The sequence below is a fragment of the Melozone crissalis genome, unplaced genomic scaffold (genome assembly GCF_028551555.1).
Source record: "Melozone crissalis strain CALT ecotype California unplaced genomic scaffold, PUWL_Pcris_2 ptg000006l_1, whole genome shotgun sequence".
Taxonomy (NCBI): Eukaryota; Metazoa; Chordata; class Aves; order Passeriformes; family Passerellidae; genus Melozone; species Melozone crissalis.
Window position 1 is genome coordinate 51,454,512 of NW_026535784.1, and position 25,041 is coordinate 51,479,552.

The 25,041-nt window shown below is 38.0% G+C and overlaps 2 protein-coding genes across 3 annotated transcripts in view; one reads left to right on the plus strand and one right to left on the minus strand.

The window, feature by feature from the left end:
• HHIP (hedgehog interacting protein) overlaps positions 1-25,041 on the plus strand; it is a 68,822-nt gene that overhangs the window by 42,269 nt on the left and 1,512 nt on the right. The window contains exons 5-12 of the mRNA XM_054296061.1: positions 6,572-6,723; positions 7,161-7,334; positions 8,170-8,313; positions 9,191-9,312; positions 11,394-11,517; positions 11,876-12,006; positions 12,581-12,662; positions 22,825-22,973. Of these exons, the coding sequence (XP_054152036.1) occupies positions 6,572-6,723; positions 7,161-7,334; positions 8,170-8,313; positions 9,191-9,312; positions 11,394-11,517; positions 11,876-12,006; positions 12,581-12,662; positions 22,825-22,973 (1,078 nt within the window). The remainder of the gene's footprint in view (positions 1-6,571; positions 6,724-7,160; positions 7,335-8,169; positions 8,314-9,190; positions 9,313-11,393; positions 11,518-11,875; positions 12,007-12,580; positions 12,663-22,824; positions 22,974-25,041) is intronic.
• The window catches only part of ANAPC10 (anaphase promoting complex subunit 10), a 143,649-nt gene that overhangs the window by 26,026 nt on the left and 92,582 nt on the right, over positions 1-25,041 (minus strand). For both annotated transcript variants that reach the window (XR_008484409.1, XM_054296067.1), the window contains exon 5: positions 13,829-13,915. Coding sequence is in view for 1 of the 2 variants with exons in the window: in XM_054296067.1 (XP_054152042.1) it covers positions 13,877-13,915 (39 nt within the window). In the remaining variant the exon portion in view is untranslated. The remainder of the gene's footprint in view (positions 1-13,828; positions 13,916-25,041) is intronic.

The following is a 25,041-nucleotide window of genomic DNA, read 5'->3' on the forward strand; positions in this document are numbered from 1 at the left end:
CAAAGCTCCAGTTTTGGTGATTGGGAAAAAGAATTATTGGTGTCTTGTCATCATGTCGTGTATTTGTGAATGTAAATGGAACATAGTCTGTTCTCTGTGGGGCATCATCTGAGCCAATTTTATTGCACTGGCCACTGAAAAAGAGTTGTAAAATTTGCCTTTATCACAGAAGTGGTGTGGAAAGGTGGGTAAAGCTTCAGAGCAACAGAAAGGAGGAGGAAAAAATACAAAGGTCATCAGGTCTATTCTCCCCTATTAATGAAGGATTTTCATGGTCAGTAAATTTCTGAGCACTTACTGCATTCTCATTCACTGGAAGGAAGCTTTCTCTGCTATCCTGGAAGGCCAGTTCTGCTGCACAATAGACCTCAAACCAATCCAGCAGAAAACCTGTCAGGGAAAGACAGTCTGCTGTGGAAGAATGCTGAAGAGGAAAAGTGTAGGAGAGCAGATATGCCAAATAAATAAATAAAAGAGCAGAAAGTGGAGGCATGCCAGGGAACTGAGAAGGAGCATACTTATTTTTTACCTTCCCATAGTGGCCTCCGCTGGTGAACCACTCACTGAGTTGCTGGTGGAATGTAAAGCTTCCTTGAAAATAAATCCAGCTGGGGACAGAGGTGGAATCACCACCTGTGTTCCCAGAGGATAAATGCTGCTTACAGCTCAAGAGGCCTCTGTGGTGCAGGAAAGTGTGTAATTCACACCTTCCTGAGCCAGCTTTACTGAATGCAATAATCATCTGGTCTTTATTTGAATCTCCCTCTTCCGGGACTGATTTCCACTGTCTTCTGTTATTCCAATTCTCCTAAAGCAGTGCAGTACATAAAGTTTCTCAGTCCAGATGCAGACCTCACATGGGCTCATGGCCACCTCCTTGCAAGCACACTCGCAGCCCTGTGTCGCTCTGCCCAAAACCTCTCAATTATTGGCTGGCTCTGGGCAGTCTCAAAGCTTTCAGCTGCTCCCAACCAATAACTGGGAGAGTTGGGAAAGCAGGATTCCTGTTGTACCAGAAGAGTGTGAAGGAGGCAAGCTGTGGGTTTGTGTTGGGTTGGCATCTGCATTTATAAGTTTCGTGTACTTTCTTTAGGAGGACGGGAAGAAAGAATTGTATTATCAGGGGACGAGGATTGTCATTTGGATTAAACTAAAGACTTGCCCAGCAGAACAGCAAAATCTGGAGTTGAGGAATTAAAAAAATAAGTACAGAGGACTAGGACTAGAAGTGAAAGGTCCTGCATTTAGTGACTGGTATCTTCAAAGGACTGTGAAGGTAAGGAAAAGAAAAAAATGATCCCCCCATGTCAAAATTTTGTCTTTGCTGCAACAGAAGTAAGAAGAAAAAAAGAATTAGGCTTTAAGTTCTAGTGCTGCCAAACATCAGAACAGAAAACTTTGTGATGGATGCACTTTGGCCATTTTCAGCTAAATCCTTCCCTGCATCTAACTGAATAAAAAGCATCTCTAACTTCAGTAAGTTTTGTGCTTAAATTCCAAGCCAGAGTACAGTCCTTTAAGTATTTCTCATGCATAAATTTAATTGTAACACATTCCTGTACCTAAAGTTATTTTAAAGTCAAGTATTAAAATAGTGCATTTGTTGAAATCAGTAAAAAATAATGAAAATATTTTTTAAAACATCCTTAGATAACTGCAAAGCCCTTTATAAACAAAGGCAAAAGCAAAGCTCTGCAATACAAGAGGAAAAAGGAAATGCTTTGGAGATAGGGTCTAGTGTGTAGCCCATACCAAGCCATGACATCAGTGTAATTATTTTCCCCTAAGGTAAATGTCTAATGTTACAAATCCTTCCCTTGCCAGAGGCCTCAGGCCCCACAGATAGCAAAGCACTGGAGTCCTCAACACCCAAGAGGTCTCACAGAGCTCTGCTCCTGCAGCCCAGACAACTTCTACTCCTTCCATTCCCTGCTTGCCAGATTTCCACCAGGCATGGGCAATTCCCTCTTGGAGCTCAGAGTAGGTGGTGCAGCTTGAAGGGCAGGGTGTACCCCTGCAGCAGACCTTGGCAGCCTTCTGCTCCTGCTGGAGTCACGTTTCTGTCCTGTGCTGGGGCCAAATTTCCAAAACATGGCAATTAAGCAAACACTTCCCACTGAGAAGAATACCTGACACTGATCTTCAGCCCTCCTGCATCTCGTTCTCAAGAGTTCAGATGGTGCTGCCTGATAAGAGGTTTTACCCCTCACCCTTGTTTTTTTACAAATAAAACTCCTTAAGATCAAACACTTGGTAAGGCATATTGGTTATGCTATTTATTACGTAGGAAATAAACTAAATTAAAGGTGATTATATTACTTCAACAACTTACCCAGCACTTGTGATATAAGAATAGATGAAAAAAAAGAGATAAAGATATTAGAGTTAAAATATTGGGTGTTGAATTGGCATATTTAAGCACAACCCTTTTTTAAAAAGGTTGTTACTCCATTCCAACATGAGAGTGAGTTTGTCCAGACAAAAAAGTCAAGTATAAATACTGTTATATACCATATATTTATATATACCCATCACATTAGTACTGTTAAGTATAAATACCATTATTTTATAAGTTTCATATAAAGAGTGCATTTCAAAATCAGTTTCAAAGGAAAACTTGGAATATGCTACCTACATTGTTTACTATTAAGCCACACAGAGTAATGGAAATAAATGGTCACGTCTGGTTTTGCTTACTAGCATTAATTACTACTAAGGATATGTAATTAAGGGTCATACTTACAATATGATCTATTTTAAATTAAATAATTTAAAATACCAGTTAAAGCATTCCTGTGTATTTCTCTGTATTTACTATATGTAATAACACATATATTGACATAATTAAATGGCAGCATGTCTTAAAAATAAGTGCAGCATATGTTTCTGAATTACAGAAAAAGTATAATATCTTAATAATATAATAAAACTTCTGTCTATAATACCAGAGGTATACCAGAGTACATTTGAAAGCACGCAAATTGGAAGCAGAGCCCAGCTAAGGAGTGGTTACATGAAAATAGCACCATTCTATAAAAATCCAGCATTCACATGCCTCACATCCAGTATTCACAGGCAAGTTACTTCTCTTTGTGTTAGGTCAGAATACAAAGTGGGTAATTTTGTGCACTTGTTTACATTTTTACAAGTGTAAATCTATTATAGCAGAAATTACAACGCAAAAAGAAGTATCAAAAATATCCTTCAGTTGGGAACACACACTGCTGCAATATACTTTCAGAACTGACATAACCTAGCTAAACAGCCCTTGAAAATGAAATGAAATGAAAAATATAGAAACAATTTGTTTTAATGTTTACTTGGCTTTGTACTGACTTTATGGAATTCTGATTAAATTATTTTCACAGCTCTGGTCTTAAACTAGACCAAGCTGGGGTTTAAAGGTCCGAGGTCCCTGGCCTAAGGAAATCAGTTTTGGAAAAAAGTGTAGTATTGGTGCAGAAGGTGTCACAGCCACCAACAGGAGAGGGGAGCCTTCAAGCTACAGAGCAGCACAGGCAGACATCGAAAGTGGGAGCTGCCAGATTTAGTTACGACACAAATTTCACATTGGCCCCAGTCCACAGTATGTTTAAGTAATTAATACTCATTTCAGCCAACCATCATTCTTTGTCTTCAACAGACATCCCAATGGAATACAAAGATTTGTCTCATTCTTCTTGCCCTTCCTTATGCAACTGACAAACATTAATGGTTATTCCATCAAATAGTGCAGTGCAGAATCTCATACAAGCTGATTTGTCATCTACAGTTTGTTGGTGCTGGTTCCATCTAAAGGGAAACTTTCAAAGAAAAGGACATCAATAACCTTTTAGGCTGCCAAGAAAAAGATATAACTATTTGACATGGTATACACAGGAAAGACTGTAAAGCCTCGGTGCTGGTTTCACATCAAAAGTCCATTGCTAAAAAATAAAATAGAGGAATATTCTATAGAGAAAGTCTGAGATTTTGTGCAGAATTATTTGGTTTGGTAGTACTAAAATTACTACTCCAAAGGGATTTTGCTGGGTATCTCTCCATTTACCATGCAGCATATGAGACAACACTACAGAAAACTCTATACTTTCTAGCACATAGAGGGTATTTTAAAAGCTATGGAAGTGTGGCAGGGATTTGGTTGGGAAGAACAGGTTTGCCAGTTAATGATAAAGTTCAAAATACACGTGAAGAATTGGTTTCCAAAAGCAGGAAAACTAAATATGGAAAAAATCATCTGGATTTCTAGTTGAACGTGAGCCAACTAATGTCTTGATGCTGCACTGATTTCAGTATCTTGGAGGGATATTCACAAAGTTTTTATTAACTGCATGAGTAAATAGACTTTTTAGAACAAAATGTGTCTATCTGACTGCGAAAAACAGCAGTGTGACTTTTCAAGAAGCAACAGAAACAATCTATAAAGTGATACACTGCTCTGTAACAATCATGCAAGGCAGCAAGAAATAAAAGTCAAGGCCTGATCTACAAATGTAACTTGCCATAGTTACTACCTTGCAGGTCCAGTGTTTCATTCATTTTTCAAATTCTTGCTTCATGTGTACTTCATTAAAAGCTCTTAATTTAATTTTCACCTGTTTACGCTTTCAACAACTTCGCTTTCACACTGAGACGGCTGCCATGGCATCAAGCACTAAATAAAATCTTCAGCTCAGTAACAAAAAGATCTTTTCTTACTAATACTTTCAATAACTCACCTTGCACGGCAGACCTAGTGTGACTCACTGACATTCCTGGGCCCTTAAATGAGTTGAACTCATCTCTCAGGAGAAGAAATAGGGCTGTCTTTGTCTGGGCACAACAGATAGAATCATTCCTTAGGAATCTTTGAAATATGCCTTCCTGTTCCCAAAGCAACTGATTTGCCTCCCTTTGCTTCAGACTTTATCAGAGCAACTTGGTCAAAGCTCTTAGAAACTCAAACAATAATATCTACAATCAGTTCAGACTCAGCTGCAGAATTATTTTTGGCTCATAAAGGAGAAAGAGCTGGATTGGCAGTCCCTTCATCCATGATGACTGCAACTGATTTGGCAGCTCTAACTAGACTTTCAAAACTAACCTCTCTGATAACCCCCTGAAACTAAATTTTTCTAGCAAACAAACTAGCAAATTTTGTCTGCCTCTAAATTAGCAGGATCCAGATTTCATTGTACAAATCTGTTTGTATGGAAATCTCTTGACCTATTTACATCTCCATTTCTGACTCAGGTTTCTCTTTGGTGGTTGTGATTAAAAAGGAAGTACGGCAATCATGTTGAATTAAAATAAATTAAAGCTGTGCACTTTCCCAATTAGGCCCTTTGTGGGATGACTTTCAACAGGAAGACAGGCTCATCCATCACTCTGAAGTGCAAATACATTTTAAAGCTTCATCCTCTGTTATAATTTCAAATTTCATAATTACTTATCTTGGGTGTGGTTAGAGTTGCAAAACGTTGTCTCCTTATGGGTGCAGAGCTAGAGCACTTGAATCTACAACAGAGTCACTGGTTCTAGTTTTAAAGGGCTGGCAAGTCCTGAGTCAAACCCCAAAACTTCTATCACTTTGTGAATAATCACATATATTAATTGAATTTGAATTGTTAACTATGTGCCGTGTTTATTTCCGTGCCTCAGCTTGGCTCCCTGTATTGCCTCGAGAGCAACAAATCAATCTGAGTTTTATTCTTCATTTATACAAATATAGTTTTAGGCATAGTAATAGTACATACATTTTTAGAAGCTTTTTAGAAACCAAAAAGCCTTCTATTTAAGTTGACAGGGTATTTGCATTGTCATAGTACATTACATGGATTGGACGCTTAACATATAACTGTACTGATCTTCATGGCAAACATAATAACAAAAGCAAGTTGTTCTGAGATTTTTCTATTTCTATTAAAAAAAAAAAAAAACAAAAACAAAAAAACCCAAAACCCCTTTCCAGTGAGGGACCACATGTAAAACTATGGTTTCTCTGCACACAGACCAAGGCTGCTTATTACCTACAGTACACCAGCTATGATGAACAGACCACCATAGTTGTGACAACTGATGTTGCTGCCTCCAGGGTAAAACAAAGGTTTACATATTACACAAGCAATTTAACTGTTTTCTAAACATATTGCCAAGACAGTGGGAGTTGGCAGCCAGCACTGTGTTTTAGGTTTTGGATACTTGGATTAGAAGTGACTGCTGATTATAGACCTTTTTATTCGTCTTCTACGAATTACAAGCAACCTAGTAACCCAGCAAAGAATCCTTCACAGCACTTAAACTTGTCTTCATGGCTTCCCAAAGATTACATACACAAATCACTCCACAAAAGTGGCGTAACAGACTTGTGCATAGATAACTACATAAGGCAATTGTCTTGTTCTAACTCTTAAAGACTTCCCCAAAGTGAAATGTTTTATAATCCTTTTTGTGCAGTAGTCAGGAAAGAAATAAAAGAGTTTGGGCAAAGATTATCCACAAGAAAGAAACTTTTTTTTTTTGGGTTCCAGCTGAAACACAATAAAGAACATAATTAACTTCACAATTCTTTGTGTTTTTCATTTGACTGCAGGGAGGAGATGAAAGAGGACTGTTAAGCCTTGCATTCCACCCCAATTACAAGAAAAATGGAAAGCTGTATGTGTCTTATACCACCAACCAAGAACGGTGGGCTATTGGACCTCATGACCACATCCTTAGGGTCGTAGAGTACACAGTATCCAGGTATCAGTAGAAGTCTAAAATTAACAAACTCTGTATTTCTCAGCAACCTCTGCACTTTAGTATTTCTGATTTCTAAAATGAATATGAGTTTACAATGTATAAACTTGGGCACCTGCAGAAAACCTCTTGTGGATTTTATTTCAAATATTAATTTTGGAATGATAGTAAGAGCATAGTTTTTTTCTTTTTAAGACTTTTTTCAGTTATTCTGTCATTTTTTAATTATGAATACTTCGTACTTATTGTGCATAGGCAGCAAAGTAATTGTTTGTGAATGCTGGAAAATTGAAATTTCTCAGAAATAACTGTTAGGCATTTTTCAGCCAAGCTACAACATCCACATCTCGAAGTATAATTTGAATGAGTCAAGTGTATTTTCAGAAAGAAGAACAAAGATAGTGAACTGTAAAAACTGTGTTCATATCTTTACCTTGCAGGAAAAATCCACACCAAGTTGACATGAGGACAGCAAGAGTGTTTTTAGAAGTAGCAGAACTCCATCGAAAACATCTAGGAGGACAGCTGCTGTTTGGCCCAGATGGCTTCCTATACATTTTTCTTGGAGATGGCATGATCACTCTGGATGACATGGAGGAGATGGATGGTTTAAGGTACAAAAACTACCAGTGGATAGACTTCTATTATTGTGCTCAAAGACCTCTTTGGCTCAGGAGAATTGCAGGTGCTTCTGTGGTTTTTAAAATATTTCTTAAGTACAAGGGTATACTCAAAACCCAGAGCAGAGGGCAATTGTAGTACCTGGTTTTAAATTAATGGAATGGAATTAATTTAAACATTACATCGTTTCATGTTTATGGTAAGAGTGTGCTCCTCTACTTCTCCTTTCCTCCATCCTCAATCACAAATATAAGTTAAAACACATTTTGGTTTCTCCTGTTTCTTGTAACAAGAAAGTTCTGAATCCTTATAAAAAAGTATCAACACCTGCATTGAAACAATACAATTTTTTCTCACTTGCTTTCTATATAATTAGTCTTTGGATTGTATTGTGACTAGAAATTGTTGAATTCAAGAGTAGGATCCAAAGTGTGAGCAAAAAGCACTTTGTAATTACAAAGAGTTTATATCCAAAATTACTCTAGATGGCACGCAGTATAAAAGACTTAGTAGCTTTATATTTGAGGCCCTAAACAATTTTGATGTTTAGAAAGTTATTCTTATGATCAAGTTGCTTCCCAACAACATGATCAGAGGCATTTTAATCTGCACATAACAAGGCAAGATATTTGCCAAAGTGAATCTCTGAAAGGCTCTGCTACACTTCTTTGGACTTGCATCCACCATGATGGACTTGCATCCATCACTACGTGATTAATCAGTAAAGTGGCTTGTTTATTTTGCTGGCTCACTCTAGTATTATATGGATTACATTTGCCAGTGAAACACCTTTAAAAATGCAATTATTTTACCTTCCAACTCTCTCAGTGATTTTACAGGTTCTGTATTGCGCCTCGATGTCAATACTGACCTGTGCAATGTCCCTTACTCCATCCCACGGAGCAACCCACACTTCAACAGCACCAACCAACCTCCTGAGATTTTTGCACATGGACTCCACAATCCAGGCCGGTAAGTGAGTTTCCACTAAACTGAAAATGCTCTGGAGCAGACAGTTTTCAACCCAGCTTGCTTTTATACAGACAGGCAGCAATATTTCAGTAATAAAAGCACTCGTGAACTTTTTGAATCTTCCACTCCTCCACCTCCACACATATGTCACAGTTAGAAACAAATGTACATTGGCAAAGGGGAAAGAGAAGAGCATGCACTACAAGTCAAGACCAAAATGACAGAAACAAAGTACAGAATTTTTAGCTTTAATTAGTAATAAAATTACTACCTTAGTGAAAGAAAAGAGCTTTAAGCAGAAAGCTGGTAAACTACAGCTGAAATGGAAATCTTGACTGGGAAAAAAAGGCACGTGGAAAACAAATGAGAACATCTGGTCATATCTAAACAATAGCAAGGAGGAGAACAATGCTTTAACTAAACAACACATAATTCAGCAAATTAGGTGGGTGGTAGTACTGAAGTGACATTTAAAGTCTTGGTTTGAAAAAAAATCAGAAAGTCAAGTTGTTCAGATAAGGACTTGATTCTTGGACTTTTTAACAGTCCAAAATTCCTACACCATATAAGTTCATTTAGCTTAAGGCACTATTCTTTTCAGGTGCTATATTGCAGACTACATTATATCACCAGGGAAAATCGTTTTATTTCACATTACATAGAAATGTGAGGAATGGGAAATTGTATTATCTCCTGTGCATAAATCCAATGCATTTCTCAGGTATTTTGACTCAGCATGAAAAAGGTTCCTCAAATGAAACAATAGGCACCACAAAGAAACAATAATGCTTTAAAATGTAATGCTTCATATTGATAGTTACATGTTATGAACTCACCTTTCTCATGGATTTTCTCTTTTTTTGTTGTTGTTTTAAAGGTGTGCTGTGGACCGGCACCCAACAGATGTAAACGTCAATTTAACTATACTTTGTTCAGACTCAAATGGAAAGAACAGATCTTCAGCAAGGATCTTACAAATAATAAAGGGCAAAGACTATGGTAAGTTCTATCCAGGGTAAAGCTGCTGGCAATAGTCAGGTTCTGTTTCCATGGAATAATAAACAGAAAGAGAAGAGAATATGTAAAGGCCTGTATAGCCATGATAGGAAACTTACAGCATAGAGACAACTTATCTGAGATAGAAGTGAAATTTCTATCTTTTCAAAAGAAATCTTCAATGTAGAAGCGGATAAAAGATGCAGGCCAAAACCAAATGGAAATGACTCAACTTTGTTCTTGTTGGTGTAGAATAGCATGTAAATAAGATTTAACAAATTTGACAGTTGCTAGTCTGTCAAAGATCTCACTGTTGCTGCATATTTTGGCTCATAAAGAGAATATTTTGGAATATCAGGAAATGATGAAAACGCATTCTTAGTTTTCTTAGTATTCTTAGTCTTTCACAAATAACCTTTTGAGACAGAGAATGGAAACCTCATGTAATATGCCTCTTATAATGGAAAAAGTGAGATAGACAACAGCAGACCACAACCAAACAGGGAAATGACTGAGCTCTGTTTAAATGTTACTAAAAATAAAAAACTTAGAAAAAGGCACTATGCTGCTACTTCATAATAAATTACTAGTTTAGATTAGATTACAAAAAGATAAGTACACTCAATTCGGGACTTTAAAATATTAAAGTGCTTCATGCTCTCTCTGAATCTGTATAATTGCCAGTCACAATTTCAGTTTGATGTTTAACTCTGGTGCTCACCAAGGTCCCTTGCAAGTTCAGGCAAGGCAGGTGACAATTCCTCTGAGCTATCACCTGCCTTGACTGCCCATTTAGCAGCTTGTAAATTCCTAATGGTAACAAGTGATAAATGCCAACGGTGTCTAAAGGCATTGAGAACTGGCCTGTCTCCTGGAACGTCGCATTTCCCTTTCTAATCACATCCCTGCGTTCTCCCACCTGTACTCCCCTTAAAAGCAAAGCAGCTGTGCTGGTGGCCCAACAGGACACAATAGCATAATGCAATTGTACTACTTCGGTTATTGCATGGATTTTCTGTGTCCATTTTATAAAAGCCAAACCAAAGAGTAATATTTGGTTAACCACTGCTCCAATGGAATTTTGACTGCATCCTTATTGCAGAATAAACTAACAATATTGTGTCTGTCCCGAGCAGCTTGCCAATATTAATACTAGGCTGTGGGTCAATGGCTTCAATAAAAAGAGTTCATCACTGTTTTCTCCCCCATAAAATTTCAGCTCTAACTCAGGTAGAACACTCTGGGAAATGCATTTTTCAAAGGCTTGCAGATAGCCCGCTGACTAAAAAAAAAAATTCCTATTAAAAAATGGTCAACTGGCTGTGGCTTTTTTTTTTTAAATTATGCAGCTAGCATGTCAAATGGAGCCTACTTGTACCCTAAGTGGTATTTGATTGCATGAATAGGAACATGTACACTGGAACTTCCTTGAAGAATTGTTTGATAGGACTAAAATCTGTGGTTTTGTGAAATAAAAAAGCAGAAAAGAAGTACAGGAATTGCAACTAATACAGCAGCATAAAATAAATTACCATGAGAAGATACAGCCAGTAATAGTAGTGTTTTATGGGATATAACACACATACCATCTTTAAAACTGTGAATTGGGAAGTTTCTCAAACCATTGAAAGGATTTCAAAACTTATTCTACTGAAAATCACTGGAATTTCTGCACTAGACTCTACAGTGAATGGGGGTTATTTTGTTCCTGAAGTTCAGGAGATCCAGTCTGCAGACAGATTGACATGTAGAAATTAACAGCAGTAATCACTCTGGTTTCAATGGAAGTTCAGCCTAATCTTTATGTAGTTTTATTCTCCCAGCTTGTGCACATGGAAGAAAGCAATTATAGCCTAACCTTTTGAAATCTTTAATGGATTGTTTCACAAACAGACTTTGCTGTAATTTTCTGATTTTTTTTAATATCTCATTTCTGAGATGTTAATGTTGCAATGTCAATGCATCCTGAATTCTGAAGACTCTTTAAATGGAATTAATCTTTTTAACTGAAGCAGTAACATTTTCCTAGATGTGCATCAATATGAAAATGCATATGATCTAATGCTACGGTAGTTCCTTTTCAGAGAGTGAGCCCTCCCTTCTAGAATTCAAACCCTTCAGCAGTGGCTCCCTGGTTGGTGGATTTGTGTACCGGGGCTGCCAGTCGGAGCGGCTCTATGGAAGTTACGTGTTTGGAGACCGCAACGGGTACGTGCGCACAGCTCACTCCAAACAGCAATGCATGGCAGGTGGACTCAGTCACGCAGCTGCCTGTGTAAAGCCACACCAACAGTCTTGTATGATGTGTCCCTTGGCCAGTTTAGCAGTGGGGTAATGCAGATTAGATTCTAGATCTGGGAATAAAATAGCGCAGCATTCTAATGAGTGGTGACATACAGAACGTACCTAATCCTTGGGAAAAGGTACAGGAAGTCGTAAGACAAGGAACTGCACAGATGTATCTATGAAGCTACTTGCAGCAAGTGTTTACTTATTTATCTGGACAATGAAAGCCCTCTGTTCAAAATGTAATATAACTCTTTTTTTTATGTGTTTGTGAATGTAGAAATTTTTTAACACTGCAACAGAGTCCTGCAACCAAACAGTGGCAAGAGAAACCCCTCTGTCTTGGCAACACTGGCTCATGTAGAGGTTTCTTTTCAGGCCCTGTCTTGGGATTTGGAGAAGATGAATTAGGTAAATACTAAAAGAGTTTTTCTTAAATTATAAGGCTTATCAGTAATTTCTGCATCAGTATTCATAGTTATAGTAAATGTTTAAAAAGAAGGCTATCTGTCCTTTGCCAAAGCTGCTCTCGCTGCTCTCAGCTACACCTCAGCAGCCTTGTTGGAAGAAATGAGAAGAGAATGTGTTGCTGGAAGGGCAAAAATCCTTATTGTGTCTCACATGCTCACTATGACACAATGTATAAAATACTTGCTTTTATTTCTAGCATTACAGAATTAAAGGGCAAAGATATTGCATGAGCAGACTGACCCCTCTTCTCCCTTCCTCACCTATTTAATTTTTTTAATCAATTCTATACTATATGAAAAAAAACCCCTCATGATAGAATGTTTTTCACATTTTAGCATTAATTTGAGGAAAGTGCTTATAAAATTTTCAAATAGCAAATGATTCTTTTGTATATTTCAGTGTTTCTTCTGAAGTTTTTTAAATCTCATTTAGCAAATACAACCAGATCACAAAAGTCATGTATTTAACATCTTAGGAAAGGAGAAGTAATTTATGGCACTGTTTTTCCTAACAGGTGAGATTTACATATTATCAAGCAGTAAAAGTATGACACAGCCTCACAGTGGAAAACTCTACAAGATCGTTGACCCAAAAAGGTGAGTATTGCATTTCTTTTTGGGATCAGCCTTTCCCTCAATAGGTTAAAAACCAGAAGGTAACTGCAGTTCTGTTCATGTGGCTGAATTATGCAATACTGTTGTTCAATAAAAAGGAAAATTCCTGTTTCGGGGGGCTCTCTAAAAGCAAATGTTCCAGCAGCAGCAAGCAGAAGAGATTCACTGTCTCAAAGGAAGTGAATGTAAGAACAGCAGAGGGGTAACCAGCACTAACTTCTGGGAATTTTTACACTTTGACATTGTGCTGAAAGCTGCCCACTTTCCCACCTAGATGTATATTCTTAGCATGTTTTCGTAGAGAAGTTGACCTACTTAATTTGGAACCATATGGACTGGAAGAAGATGCTCCTGGTAGTTCTGAAGCCAAGTGATTTTTAAGTACCACAGAAAGTTATGCAGCACCAGTGGAAGGCAGATGCTAGAATTCTCTCCAGCACTGCTGCTTCCTCACCTGCCACTGTGATGGGACAGGGCACAACAGGAGCTGCCTACAAAGATCAGCACTGTGAGACAAAACCTGTTCTGTGTACTAAACAGCAAGCACAGAAAATAACCTGTGAGTCCTAACCAGGGTCAGTTTGGCTGTAAGCTCGCTCTAAGGGACTCGCTCAGTCTTTCCCAAATATCTCTTCAGTCTTTCCCAAATATCTCTTCTCCAGTTGTACAGGAGATACCACCAATGGACAATAATAGAGAGGACTCATTTCTCAGTAGGTGTGAGTTGTCCCTGCTCACTAATATTGAACATACCCCTTCCATACCCCTTTTATTACATATCTCTCCCTTGGCAGGCTTGGAGCACCAAGGAGGGAAATCCTCTGTCCTTGGACTCTGTGCCAGAAATACAGGGAATTCTTTAACCATTCTTAGAGAACTGCTTCCAAAGGGCTTATAAATCCCACTCAAGTGATTTATAAGACATGGAATTAATAGGATTGTTCTAATTATTGAGACTAATTTACCAGTTGTAAAATGAGGATAAATGAAAATTATCAAGGCAAAGCTCCTCAAGGCATGATCTTTGCAGAGCAGCTGGATGTATGAAAAGATTAAGCAATCTGGAAGGACTGCAAAAAGCCAGTTCCCAACATGACCCAGGGGCCCCAGCAGCAATAAGAGCTGATGACTAGCAGATAGATACTCACTTTAGCTGGAGGAGTACCATGTTCTTCATGATGGATCTTGCTGCTCAATCAGACCAAGTTCTGACATGTAAAAGTTGCACATCCATCCTGCAAAAGTATCAGAAATCAACACAAAAGGAGTCAGCCATCAGAAGTGAAGTTTGTTGTATAATACTTTGACCCCATCACACCCTACAAAAGCAGCTGCCTATTTGTTCAGCATCTACTTCAGCATGTTCCTCCATGGGTATCAGATACAGTCAGACTTCCATTTTTGGCTTTCCTATTAGGGGAGGAATTTATTTTCTTGTGAGACTTAAATTCTAAACATTGTTAGTGGGATAACAAGGGAATACAACAAGAAAATCATGACACTGATTGCACACTGTACTGTAAGTTAGAGTTTCAGGGGTAGTGGACTTTCAGTGTTTTATAATTGTACTACCCCAAAACTACAACAAATAATTTGGAAGCAGATGTTACTGCAGGTTGGTGCAGTCTGTCAGTCAAGGTTATTATGTATGTTTTATTTATGCTTTCTGGTATTGAAAACATTTTTTTAGAACAAAACTTGCCATTCTTCCTAGGATTGTTTAGTCTGTTGGTGTATGGTTTTAAGTGAATTTTACACCCTAAATCCACTATTAGTATCTAATTACATGGGGCTGCCTTTTTTGACCTCAGCTTTTTGTTCTTGTTACCTCTTCCAGTAGGGTGGTCTTCAGCTGACATACCTGAAAGGCCAGACCTCCCATTGCTGCACTCATGGTTGGCTGTTCTCATGCGTGGAAAAGGGTCAAGACTGTGTTTGGTTACTGGTGAAAGTAACCAGAAAACTATAAAATACTTTTGTAAATTGGCACACAGTTGAAATTAAACAGACTGTGGCACAGTTGGTAACACTTCTCAGAAGCATGGGATAATTTTCATTCAGGCAAAGTTTTGAGTTTTGCTGTCTTTCAATCTCACACCACTGCAGCTTTTAAGGGAAGGATAATGAGTGACTTCCACAATGGAGCATTGGAGATATATTTACCATTCCATGCTGAGTTCATACCACCCATGTAAACTCCATGGCTTTGGCAAATGTTCATGTAAAGTTTTAGTAACAAAATAATGTTATTTACAAAATAATATTCTTTTCCATGTTTATATTTTGTTGCTTCTCCTCGTGGTGTGCACCACATCAATGCAACAAATATTCACATAAACCCTACCACAATAAGCTTTGTAAAACACAAAGTAAGGATTCTACAGGTGGACTATGAGTAGGTGGTAATAATAAAATAATGAACCTATTGATTTGTCATGTCTTAGAAATTCATTACTTACTAAAAAACCCCTGTGAGAGGTGGTGCCTGGCAGACCTGTTAATTTGCAAAGATAATCTTCAATGCCTGGGGCAGTGTAGAAGAACAAAATTATCATGCCCTGGAGTAGCCCCTTGCTGGAAATTAACAGTTCCATGCAAACCCAACCTTCTTCTCCTTGTGGTCATTTGTAAGCTGCTGCAAACTTACAAAATTATTATTTTATTTTAAAAAATAAACATTACATGACAGTGCAGGGCTTTATTTCTTTTGATCTTTTTAGAATCATAGAAACATTAAGGTTGGAAAAGACCCCCAAGATCAGCAAGTCCAACCTTTGACAGATCACCACCTTGTTAACTAAACCAGAGCACTGAGTGCCATGTCCAGGTGTTTCTTGGACACCTCCAGGGATGGTGATTCCACCACTTCCCTGGGCAGTCCATTCCAAGGCTTAAAAACCCTTTCAGTGAAAAAATACTTCCTGATGTCCAACCTGAACTTCCTCTGGCACAGCTTGAGGCCATGTCCTTTTGTCTTGTGGAAAACCATGACTCCTATTTTTCTTGTCTCAAATGTAGCTTAAGACAGAAATCTATTACTTGGACATAAAAAAAAATCAAATTAGGTGGGCAGGTTAAACATTAGCAGATCAGAAGATGAGGGTAATCCAGGGAACTCTTTGCATTAGTCTTCAACACTCAGCACTCAGCAGTGGGAAAGTCCCATCCTACAACAATCCTACAAGTGTAACAGAAATGAGGTGTTTAACTGAGGTGATATATGATAAATTTATGAACATGATCAACACAGGGGTTCTGAATCCCACAATTACCAAAGCAGTTTGAAATACAGAATTTCAGGTACCACAGTAAAGGTTCTGTTCAGTTCTTCCAAATACTTCATATCAATAACTAAATAGACCCCCACTGAAAGCACTGAGTGAAATAATCCTTCTCCTTGTAAAAAGATTGTTATGATGATACATTTGTGCCTGGGAGCTCACAGACAATGAAATGATTAAAAAAAAGCCCTAAGAATGTGAAATGCTGCAAAATACAGGTATACTACATGTTACCAAAAATCCCATGGAGGAATGAGCATAGCCAATAGCACATTTAGCTTTGAGGATGGAGGAGATGTGGGAAACATTAAAAATTACAGGCACATCAAACCAACATTGGGCACATTAGTTAAACTGGCAGTTGAAAAACATTTTTAAGTTAAAACTGTCTCTGAAAAATATTTCCATTGTTTGAGGATTATCAAAAAAAACCATTACTACTACTTTCCAGGGATTGGAACTAGTGAGGAAATACAGGGAGAAAGACTTGTATTCTTCTCAACTAAAAGGTAGGGTTAGTCAGATATCCTGAAGGTCAATGCAAATACTAGCATTTTATAAACTGTTTCTGTGACCAAACACCAAAATCTCTTTATTTTGTAGTTTTCTACTTTCTGTTTATTACTTTTCTATCATGTTTTCTGTTTCTAAAAATACATACTAATATCAATCACAAGTGTTGATGAGCTGAAAAGAAAAATCAACTAAGTAAATAGTGATATAGAAGATGTACAGAGGTCAAAAGATTCCAGTTAGTCAATAACAGAGAAAATAGGAGACAAACCCATTAGAAAAGAAAAAGCAATCATTATTCTAGCATGATGAGAGGAGAAAATCAACTGTGAAAATGAATATTTAAATAAGTAAGATTTGTTGATAGGTCCATACACTCTGTAATTTAAACATTATCACTAGACCAAGAAGTAAGAAAATAAACTTTGTATGGTGGAAGAACAGCCATAAAGAGGCTTTGTAATTTTTCTTTCAGAATATTTATAATATGATCACTTTAATTTCTAAGGAAATTACAGATAAAAGGAAGGATATCCAGAGAAGAGTCTAGAAGTGACAGACAATGCAAAAGTTTTCCTTTTAAAAGATGTGCTGTGAAGTTTTAAGTGTGAAGCTTTAAGAGTTTGCCACCATCCATACAGTGATTCCAAAGGGGATAGTGATTGTTTTGACCAGGATGGCTCACTGAAACCAGCAGGTGATTTTAATGAAGGAGGGCAGAGCCTGAGCAAGTGTTCCTGCACACAGAAGAAGATTTCCTCTTCCTCTCCTCGTAACACCTTATAGATCTGGATTTCAATGTGTTTCATATCAGCAGCCGGAATTGCTGCTTCCCGTTGGATTGAAACTTGAACTTGATTCAAACCATCTCACTCCTCTTTCATGCCCCTCCAGAGTACATAATTCCACTTATCATCCTTTCCATCATCACCTTCCGGGGTTTCCGCTGTCGGAGAGCATTTCCAAACAGGCTGATTTCAGACACCAAGGGACAATATCTAGGCCATGCCTCATTTTGACGCTGTTCAGGCTCTTTAGAAAACCATTAGTGATTTGATTTTTTAACGTGAGTCAGGAGTGTTTGGTGGTATGACAGAAGAAAAGCTTTTATGAAAGTGAAGCTCTGTTTGAGCCTTCAATTCCTGTGGAAATGGAAACACACGGTTTTAGAGTAATCTGCATCAAGATACTCAGTTCTGATGGTTATAGATAAACTCCAAAGCTCCTACTGGAAACTCTCTGTAGAAGGAGCCAATTTTGTTGGTGAATGCCCTCACCAACCCAGGTGGGCCATATGATTTCTTTCTGTCCAGAAAGTTACTATCCCTTAAGTCATTTGAGGGAATGGAAAGCCAGAATTAATGTCTAATTATGTTTAGTTTAGCCGAAGCATGCAAAATTCTTATCTCATTTACCTACCCACATGCAGTTACTGTTCCCACAAGAGACACTAAAGAGAAATTAGAGCTTTTTGCGAATACCAGTCCAGAGAGTTTCACTTTACAGAAGTACTTCACAAAAACTCCTTTGTAACCACGGTGGAAAAACCTAAGGATTTTTTTCAGTCACATCACAGCTCACTGACTGTAAAAGTTTTTGTTTTGGTTTTATATTTTTTTCCCCTTTTCTTAAAATCTTTCTAGCATTGGCTGTTAAGGAGTTCTCACTTTTTATCGCTTTATAAGGAAAAAAACAGCTCAGTTTATCTTTTGCTTATTTTCTGGAGCCTGCAGGAAGCCTCTGCCATCCTAAAGAAAGTCACACATAATAGAGCAGCTTTAGCCCAGTAAGCCAGTCGTTCCCAATTCATCAGTCAAAGTGTTATGCAAGTGGCCCCCTAAATTGATAAATTCCCACAGTGCCTGTTGACCCAGCTGCCAAGTGCTCATGCAGCAGGTGTTGTTTTCATGACCACCCTGACAGTAATACAAACTGTTTAGCAGTTGCATTGACCTCTTAGCTATTAACATTGATACAGGCTTCGCTAGGGACTAGTTTTCAAACATGACAGAATTTCTTAAGACTAGAGGTCATGAACAAGTATACCATATAAGAATAAATTTGATATGCTGCTGAGTTTAAATCTTAAAAGCCGTGAGTTTTTTCCACATCATTCCCATGTAGTAAATCTGGAGACAAGTAACGAGCTTTTGGCATCTCTCCCAGACTAAAGGTATACTTTTTAATTTTAGAAGCTGTACCTGAAGACATGCTATATTTATTCTATGACAAGCAGTAAATTCAGGTTATGACAAGGAGTGAAACAAAATTATTTTTTCTTGACATTTTCCCTTATAAAGGAAAAAACCTCAACAACAGATGCACAAATGTTGGTGATATACTTAAGTATCATTCTAATACCTAAATCTTATGTGCAGGTAATTGAAGCACAACATTCAATATATTTTGTATCGAGATTTCTCCTGTTTGAAATCTGAACATCCAAGAATTTTGTCTGCATTTTTTTTTCCTTCACTTTAGTAGGGAAGTAGAGATTTTTGATGTTGTGTCAAAAGCCTGGTGGAGGAATTGTTTTCTGTTCAGTACCATTATTTTACTGCAGAGTTTGGCCCTCCATTTGCATTGATTTATGCACATCTGAGTTACAGACAGCACATACAGCAACTAACTCACTCTGTGTGTTTAGTGGAGCCGTGAACAGAGATGCGCTGAAGAAAGCATAAAGTCCTGAGCTATGCCAGAATGAGTTTTAATTTTAAAGCGTGTTGGACTTTTAAATGCCTCTAAACAGTAGAGACAGCTTTCTTCTACTAGCTATGGTAAGGCAGCAAAAATTCTTTTACACATTGCACAGTCAAGAATTCCCGGCTCACTGCACACGTCAGCGAAGGGATCCAGCGAGGCCCCAGCCCCCAGTACAACTTTTCCTTCGTGTTCCATACATTTAGAGTTGTTATACAGTTTCATGAAAGCCTGTTTTAACAAGCAAGATATACTGTACTGTACTGTATATATGAACAGCTCTTTAAGATAACTAGAATTGTACAGACCATATAAATAGTCATTATCAGCTACATTTTTGGCTGACTTTCTGCGGACCAAATAGTGCTTACTGTAAGAGTAATCAAGCTGTACCCTTTAGAGTTTTATAGATTGAGGGATACAAGGAAAAAAATTCTCTGCAGCCTGGAGTGTGGCTCCATCTATTCCTCTCCATTTTCCACATCAGGAGACACAGAGAAGCACTGGTTCTATAAACAAAATCATGGTCCTGTCTAAGTGCAGGAGAGATCAAGTCCCAAGAGTTGGTGTCAGGACTTGCGTTATCTTTGTGAGACTCACTTCAGCTTGTGCTCAGCCTGAACATTTCCACCTCTTCCAAGCCCTAAGAATGCAAAGTGTGAGTGCTGTGGGGCAGAGGCTTTCTCTCGACACGTGTTGGTCCCAGAGCAGCACTTGAATCCTGAGAAATAAGTGTGGCTTTTCCCAGAGCACAGCTCAGGGAAACCAGCCATTCTCACACGCGAGGATTCCGCTGCAGCTGCATTTGTATTCCTCTTCTCCTAAGGCACCTTGCCAACCAGAATTTTTTCCATCTTTGTTTCTACTCCACCCCACCATTAATAAATATTATCCAAGGCTGATGAGTGCAAGTTCTTGATTGATGGTAGAATAAAAGGCAAGGTTATATTCACAAGTACTGAGAGCGGTAGAAAACTTTAAATCATAAAAGTGACCAGCCATGCTCAGCTGAATACAAAGAAGTGTGACTTCTGCCTTCCTAATTGCATTCAAAAAGAGCCATGTATTACAGCACTATCATAGACAAATATTTCATATCTAATAATAAAATAAATCATTATCTTTCCAAATAAAATACCTTTGTGACTAAAGAGGTCATTCTTTGCTAAAGATATGCCACTGGAGCTCTTTTCCAAGAGATGCTCTAGGAGCCTGCAGTTATGTTTCCTGCTAAACTCTGTACTGAAGCTGTGCTTGAGCAAGAGAAAGAGAAGCCTCCCATTTAACTTGAAATAAATGAGCTGTAAGTAGTGACAGGTAAAGAATGTTGCATCCTGTGCAGTTGGCCATACAGAAATAATTTCAAATGCAGATTTTTTCTTCCAGATGTAGGAATTAGAAGACAGATTCTTTTTACCTTAAATCTGAAAAAATCTCCGACTGAAAATCATATTATTTTCTAGAACCATTTCCAAAACATCGTTGCATGTGAATATTGCTTATAATTTTTTAAGCGTAGGAACTTTCTTAACCAGAACATATGTAATACAATCATTGCTCATTACAGAACTGGAATTCCTTACAGGTCAAAAAAATAATGCATTCTATTTAAAAGACAGCTGTGGAAATATGTAAACAGTAAAACTGAAAGGGTTTCAAATATGCTGCACCAAAGGTGTCAAAACATGTTTCAAAGCCCTTAAATAATACAGGACCTTCAGTCTGATTCTCAGAAATGCTTTGGAAATCAGGACTTGGTGCTATGCTAAAGAAGCACCTACACATTCTTTCTGTCCTTAACCTCTTTGGGGAACCAGTTCTTGTGTGTGGATGTTTAAATAATCATGGTAGTAATTAAGACTGAGCAGAGAAAGGGCTATGCTGAAACAAACCAGTGGGCCTGTACTCTATTACTCTGTTTCAAGGAAAAATGCAAGAAACCCTGTAGTGAACCATTAACAAGATGCATGTCAAAATGGGAGGGGGAAATGTAAGCCCAGTCAGCTGGTGAGGGATTTAGGTATGAATTTTTATTTTTTAAAAAATTATTTTTACCCTATCTAATATTACCCTGAATGGCACACAAATGCCATTGCACACAAAAATATCTATTTAAAATCCTAGTAGAACGTAGGCTTCAGATATCTTTTGATATCTTAGTAGTCACAAGTTCAGCTAGTTAACTTTATTTTCTTTAGCTTAATTTTTCCCTTGATGTTTCTTTTGATGTTGAAATGGGAGATAAACAAGAATGCCAATTTTTTCCCCCTATTTTTCTTCAGTCACAGTTTTCTACACCTCTATCATATCCTTCTTTCTCAGACCTCAAAATATATCCTTTCCTCTGCACAGGAGTATCAGTCTAAGAATTTAATATGTGACAGAGTAATCAGTGCACAAGCTGCTATTCCAGCTATTTGCACATAATTGGGGTGTTAATACTGATGCCAGTATAAGGAACAATGTCTCCTATTCTATTCTATTCCATTCTATTCTCTCAGAATTTTGTTTTGGTTTGTTTGGATTCTAGCTGGACACTTAGCCAAGGTTTCTCTAAGCTCTCCAGTAAACTATTAGAATATTTTTCCTGCTCATTGCAGGCTTAGTATGTATGGCAGTAGTTAAGATGATTTCCTAGGGAATGAGTAATTTTATATTTGTCACTAATTAATTTAATTTTCCATGATGCTCCTATTTCAATTACTTGATTAGATCACTTGGGAGATCCTGACATTCTTTTCCAAACTTGTACCTGTGCAACCAAACCTACAGCAGAGACACAACATGGTACCTCTACTGAGAACCTGTAGCCTTTGGATGGTCCTATCATCCTAACCAAAACATCCAGTGTCAGAAATATTTTAAGCCATCTCAACTAGAATTTCCTTTGTGCACACATTCCACAGAATCACCTGATGGTGAATGGCTGAGTTTGGAAGGCACCTCTGGAGAGCACCTGGTCCACCCACCCTGCTCAAACAGGGCCTCCCACAGCCAATTTCCCACACAATTTCTGAGTATCTCCAGTGATGGAGACTCCACAACTCTCTGGGCAACCTGTGCTAGTGCTTGGTCACTCTCAGAGTGAAAAGGTCTTTTCTGATGTTCACATGCTTAAATAAGCATCCAGAATGCACAATCCAAATATCATTCTATGGGAATGTGGAAATAAAAAGCCAGCAGTTTAAAGCTGAATTCGTAGACAGAGGAAATACTTCTGTAAAATTATTACACATCACAATGCCATAAAACTTGTTCAGGTTACTCTTCCCCCTTTCCAAGGGGAAATCTAGATCAGCTAGAAATGAAAAAAAACCACCATCACTGCCTGTAATAAGCTGGCAGCTTTATGAAGATAAACCTTCAGCAAGCTGCTTTTGGCAGGTTCATGCTTCAAGAATTCTCAAGGAATATTGCTTAATCTTGTGGAAGATCTCTGAAGACAGTTACATAAAATAATAGAAAATTGTACTGTATTTTCCTGTAATATATCATCTCTAGGCTTACTTCTTTTTCTGAGGAAAAGAAATCTTATGATTTTTCCCACTGATAATACTACAGCAGAGAATCAGGCCTTTATTTTAAAAATCAAAATTTTTCTTCTTGATCCCAACTTTAACTCTGTTTGGTTTGTATTTTTTTTTCAGGCCTTTAGTCCCTGAAGAATGCAAAAGAACAGCTCAGCCTGCACATATCCTGACATCTGAATGCTCAAGGCACTGTCGGAACGGGCACTGCACTCCCACAGGAAAATGCTGCTGTAATCAAGGCTGGGAAGGAGAGTTCTGCAGAACTGGTTTGTATACAGATCCACAGCAACAAGTGGAAAAAGCAGTGACATGTCATAATTGGCTTTTAATTATTTGCTCAGAGAAACTGTCAGTATATGTTGACCAATATATCGGCCTTCAGTTGTAAGACAACATTAGAAAATAGTGATTTCATGAGCTGCAGAAGAACAATAAGTCTTTAGATGAATGCAACTGCTAAAACATCTAATGCATTGTGAGCCAGTGCAGAAAATGCAATTGATAGCATAAACATAACAACAGTATTCTTGTTTTTTCCACCAAGATTTTGAGGTGCAGTCACTACATGTCCTGTGTTTGGAGATTCACCTTCCACTTACAGTATTATCACTGTCAGTGTCAGAGAGGTGACTTGTCAGGAAAGATGCTAAAGAAGAACTGCAGCTCTCCATTGCATCTTTTGCACTTCACTAATTTAATGCATACTTTTTAGTTTTGGTACATTCTTGCTTTTGATCCTGCCAAATGAAATGGCTCCACCAGTTTGTTGAGGAGAATTCTCTGTACAACGTATCACGAAAGAGCAAATAATCAATGTTATTGTGATCCATTATTACAGTGATTTCATCAGGTCCTATCTTGTTGCTTTAGCTTTTAAAAGTCACTTGGAAAAGTGACTGTGACTGAACTAAGATGATGGGTGTGCCAGTCAAGGGAATGAGCCTAGAGTGTCCCAGCTGTGCCATCACTGTCTCAGAGGCTGTGGCTCTGTCTGAGCTGTGTCATTTTGGCCAGTGCAGCTGTCCCAGAACCAACCTGGGTAACAGGAGATGTTATTACAAAGATTTTATTCCTCAGCATCAGCAGAGTCCCCTGATTGGGCATATTTTGGACAGCAAATTTGACCAGATGAGAGATTAACACTGAGATGTCCATATTGTGGCAGTAGAACTCAAAGAAATAGCAAGGACTAAGGGAAAACAAGGATCCCACAATGGATCATGGATAATTCAGGTTGGAAGGGCACTTAGGAGGGCCCTGGGGAAGCAGGGTCAGCTATGAAGTCCTTATAGGCTGGAGTGTAAATTTCAGCAACCTCCAGGTTTTTAGTGATGAGCAGAAGTGACTTTGGAATGAAATGCAATTATTAAACCACTAATAAAATACCTTACTGGCAAAGATTCATGAGCAGACCTTTCACAACCCAGCAATGAAGGCAGGTTAGAGAAATGGATGAGCTCATCTGGCCAAATATCCCAACTTCAATTGTCCTCACTTTCCAGACCTGTCCTGCATTTAGAGAATGAGGAACATTCTACAGCCTTGGTCCAAGTGGAACTAAAAAGTAAAAAATGCCTCCAACATGAACATAAATGGGTCTTGAATAAGCTGTTTTGTTTTAAAAATCACAGCTTTATGATAGATGATTTGATGGACATGATGAGCAAGAAAGCCACAGAAAATATTTAGACTAAGGATCTACCTTCCCTGTATCCCACACAACAATTAATAGGGATGGTCTAAGTTGAACCTCAAGGTACTATTATAGTTTAAATAAGAAAATTTAACTTACAAGGTATGAGTTTCCTTTTCATGTAGTTAAGAAACTCTTGGAATCAAGAAAACCTGCATTTCTAGAGTGCAGTATAAATATCCATAAATCCATATTAAAGTTCATTGCAATCGATAATATTAAGCAGCATAACACCTGCAGAAAAAGAAAGATATTTTATATAAATTATATATATCACAGTCCTGTGACTACTCCAGAAGAAAATACTACCACAACTAAAGTTATTGATTATTAATTTTGCTAACACTGGCTACAATTTGAAATAGGAGCTATATTTGAAAGGCTGAAGCAAGCTGATTAACCTAGAATTCTATAGATAAATCGCCAGGCATCTGCTAAAGAGAGGGGAAAGCTTTGAAACTTACAAAATTGATTAAAATGGTTGAAAAAAACACCCTGGCTCTTTTTCCTCCAATAGGAATTCAGTTTTGTTCCCAGCATTGAGTGATTCAAGAGCCAAAGGAGTGCATTGGGTGCACTGCTCAGGTGTAGTGTGCTTTGCTAAGGCATGTGTGTAGTGCAGAACTGAGTATACAAAGGAG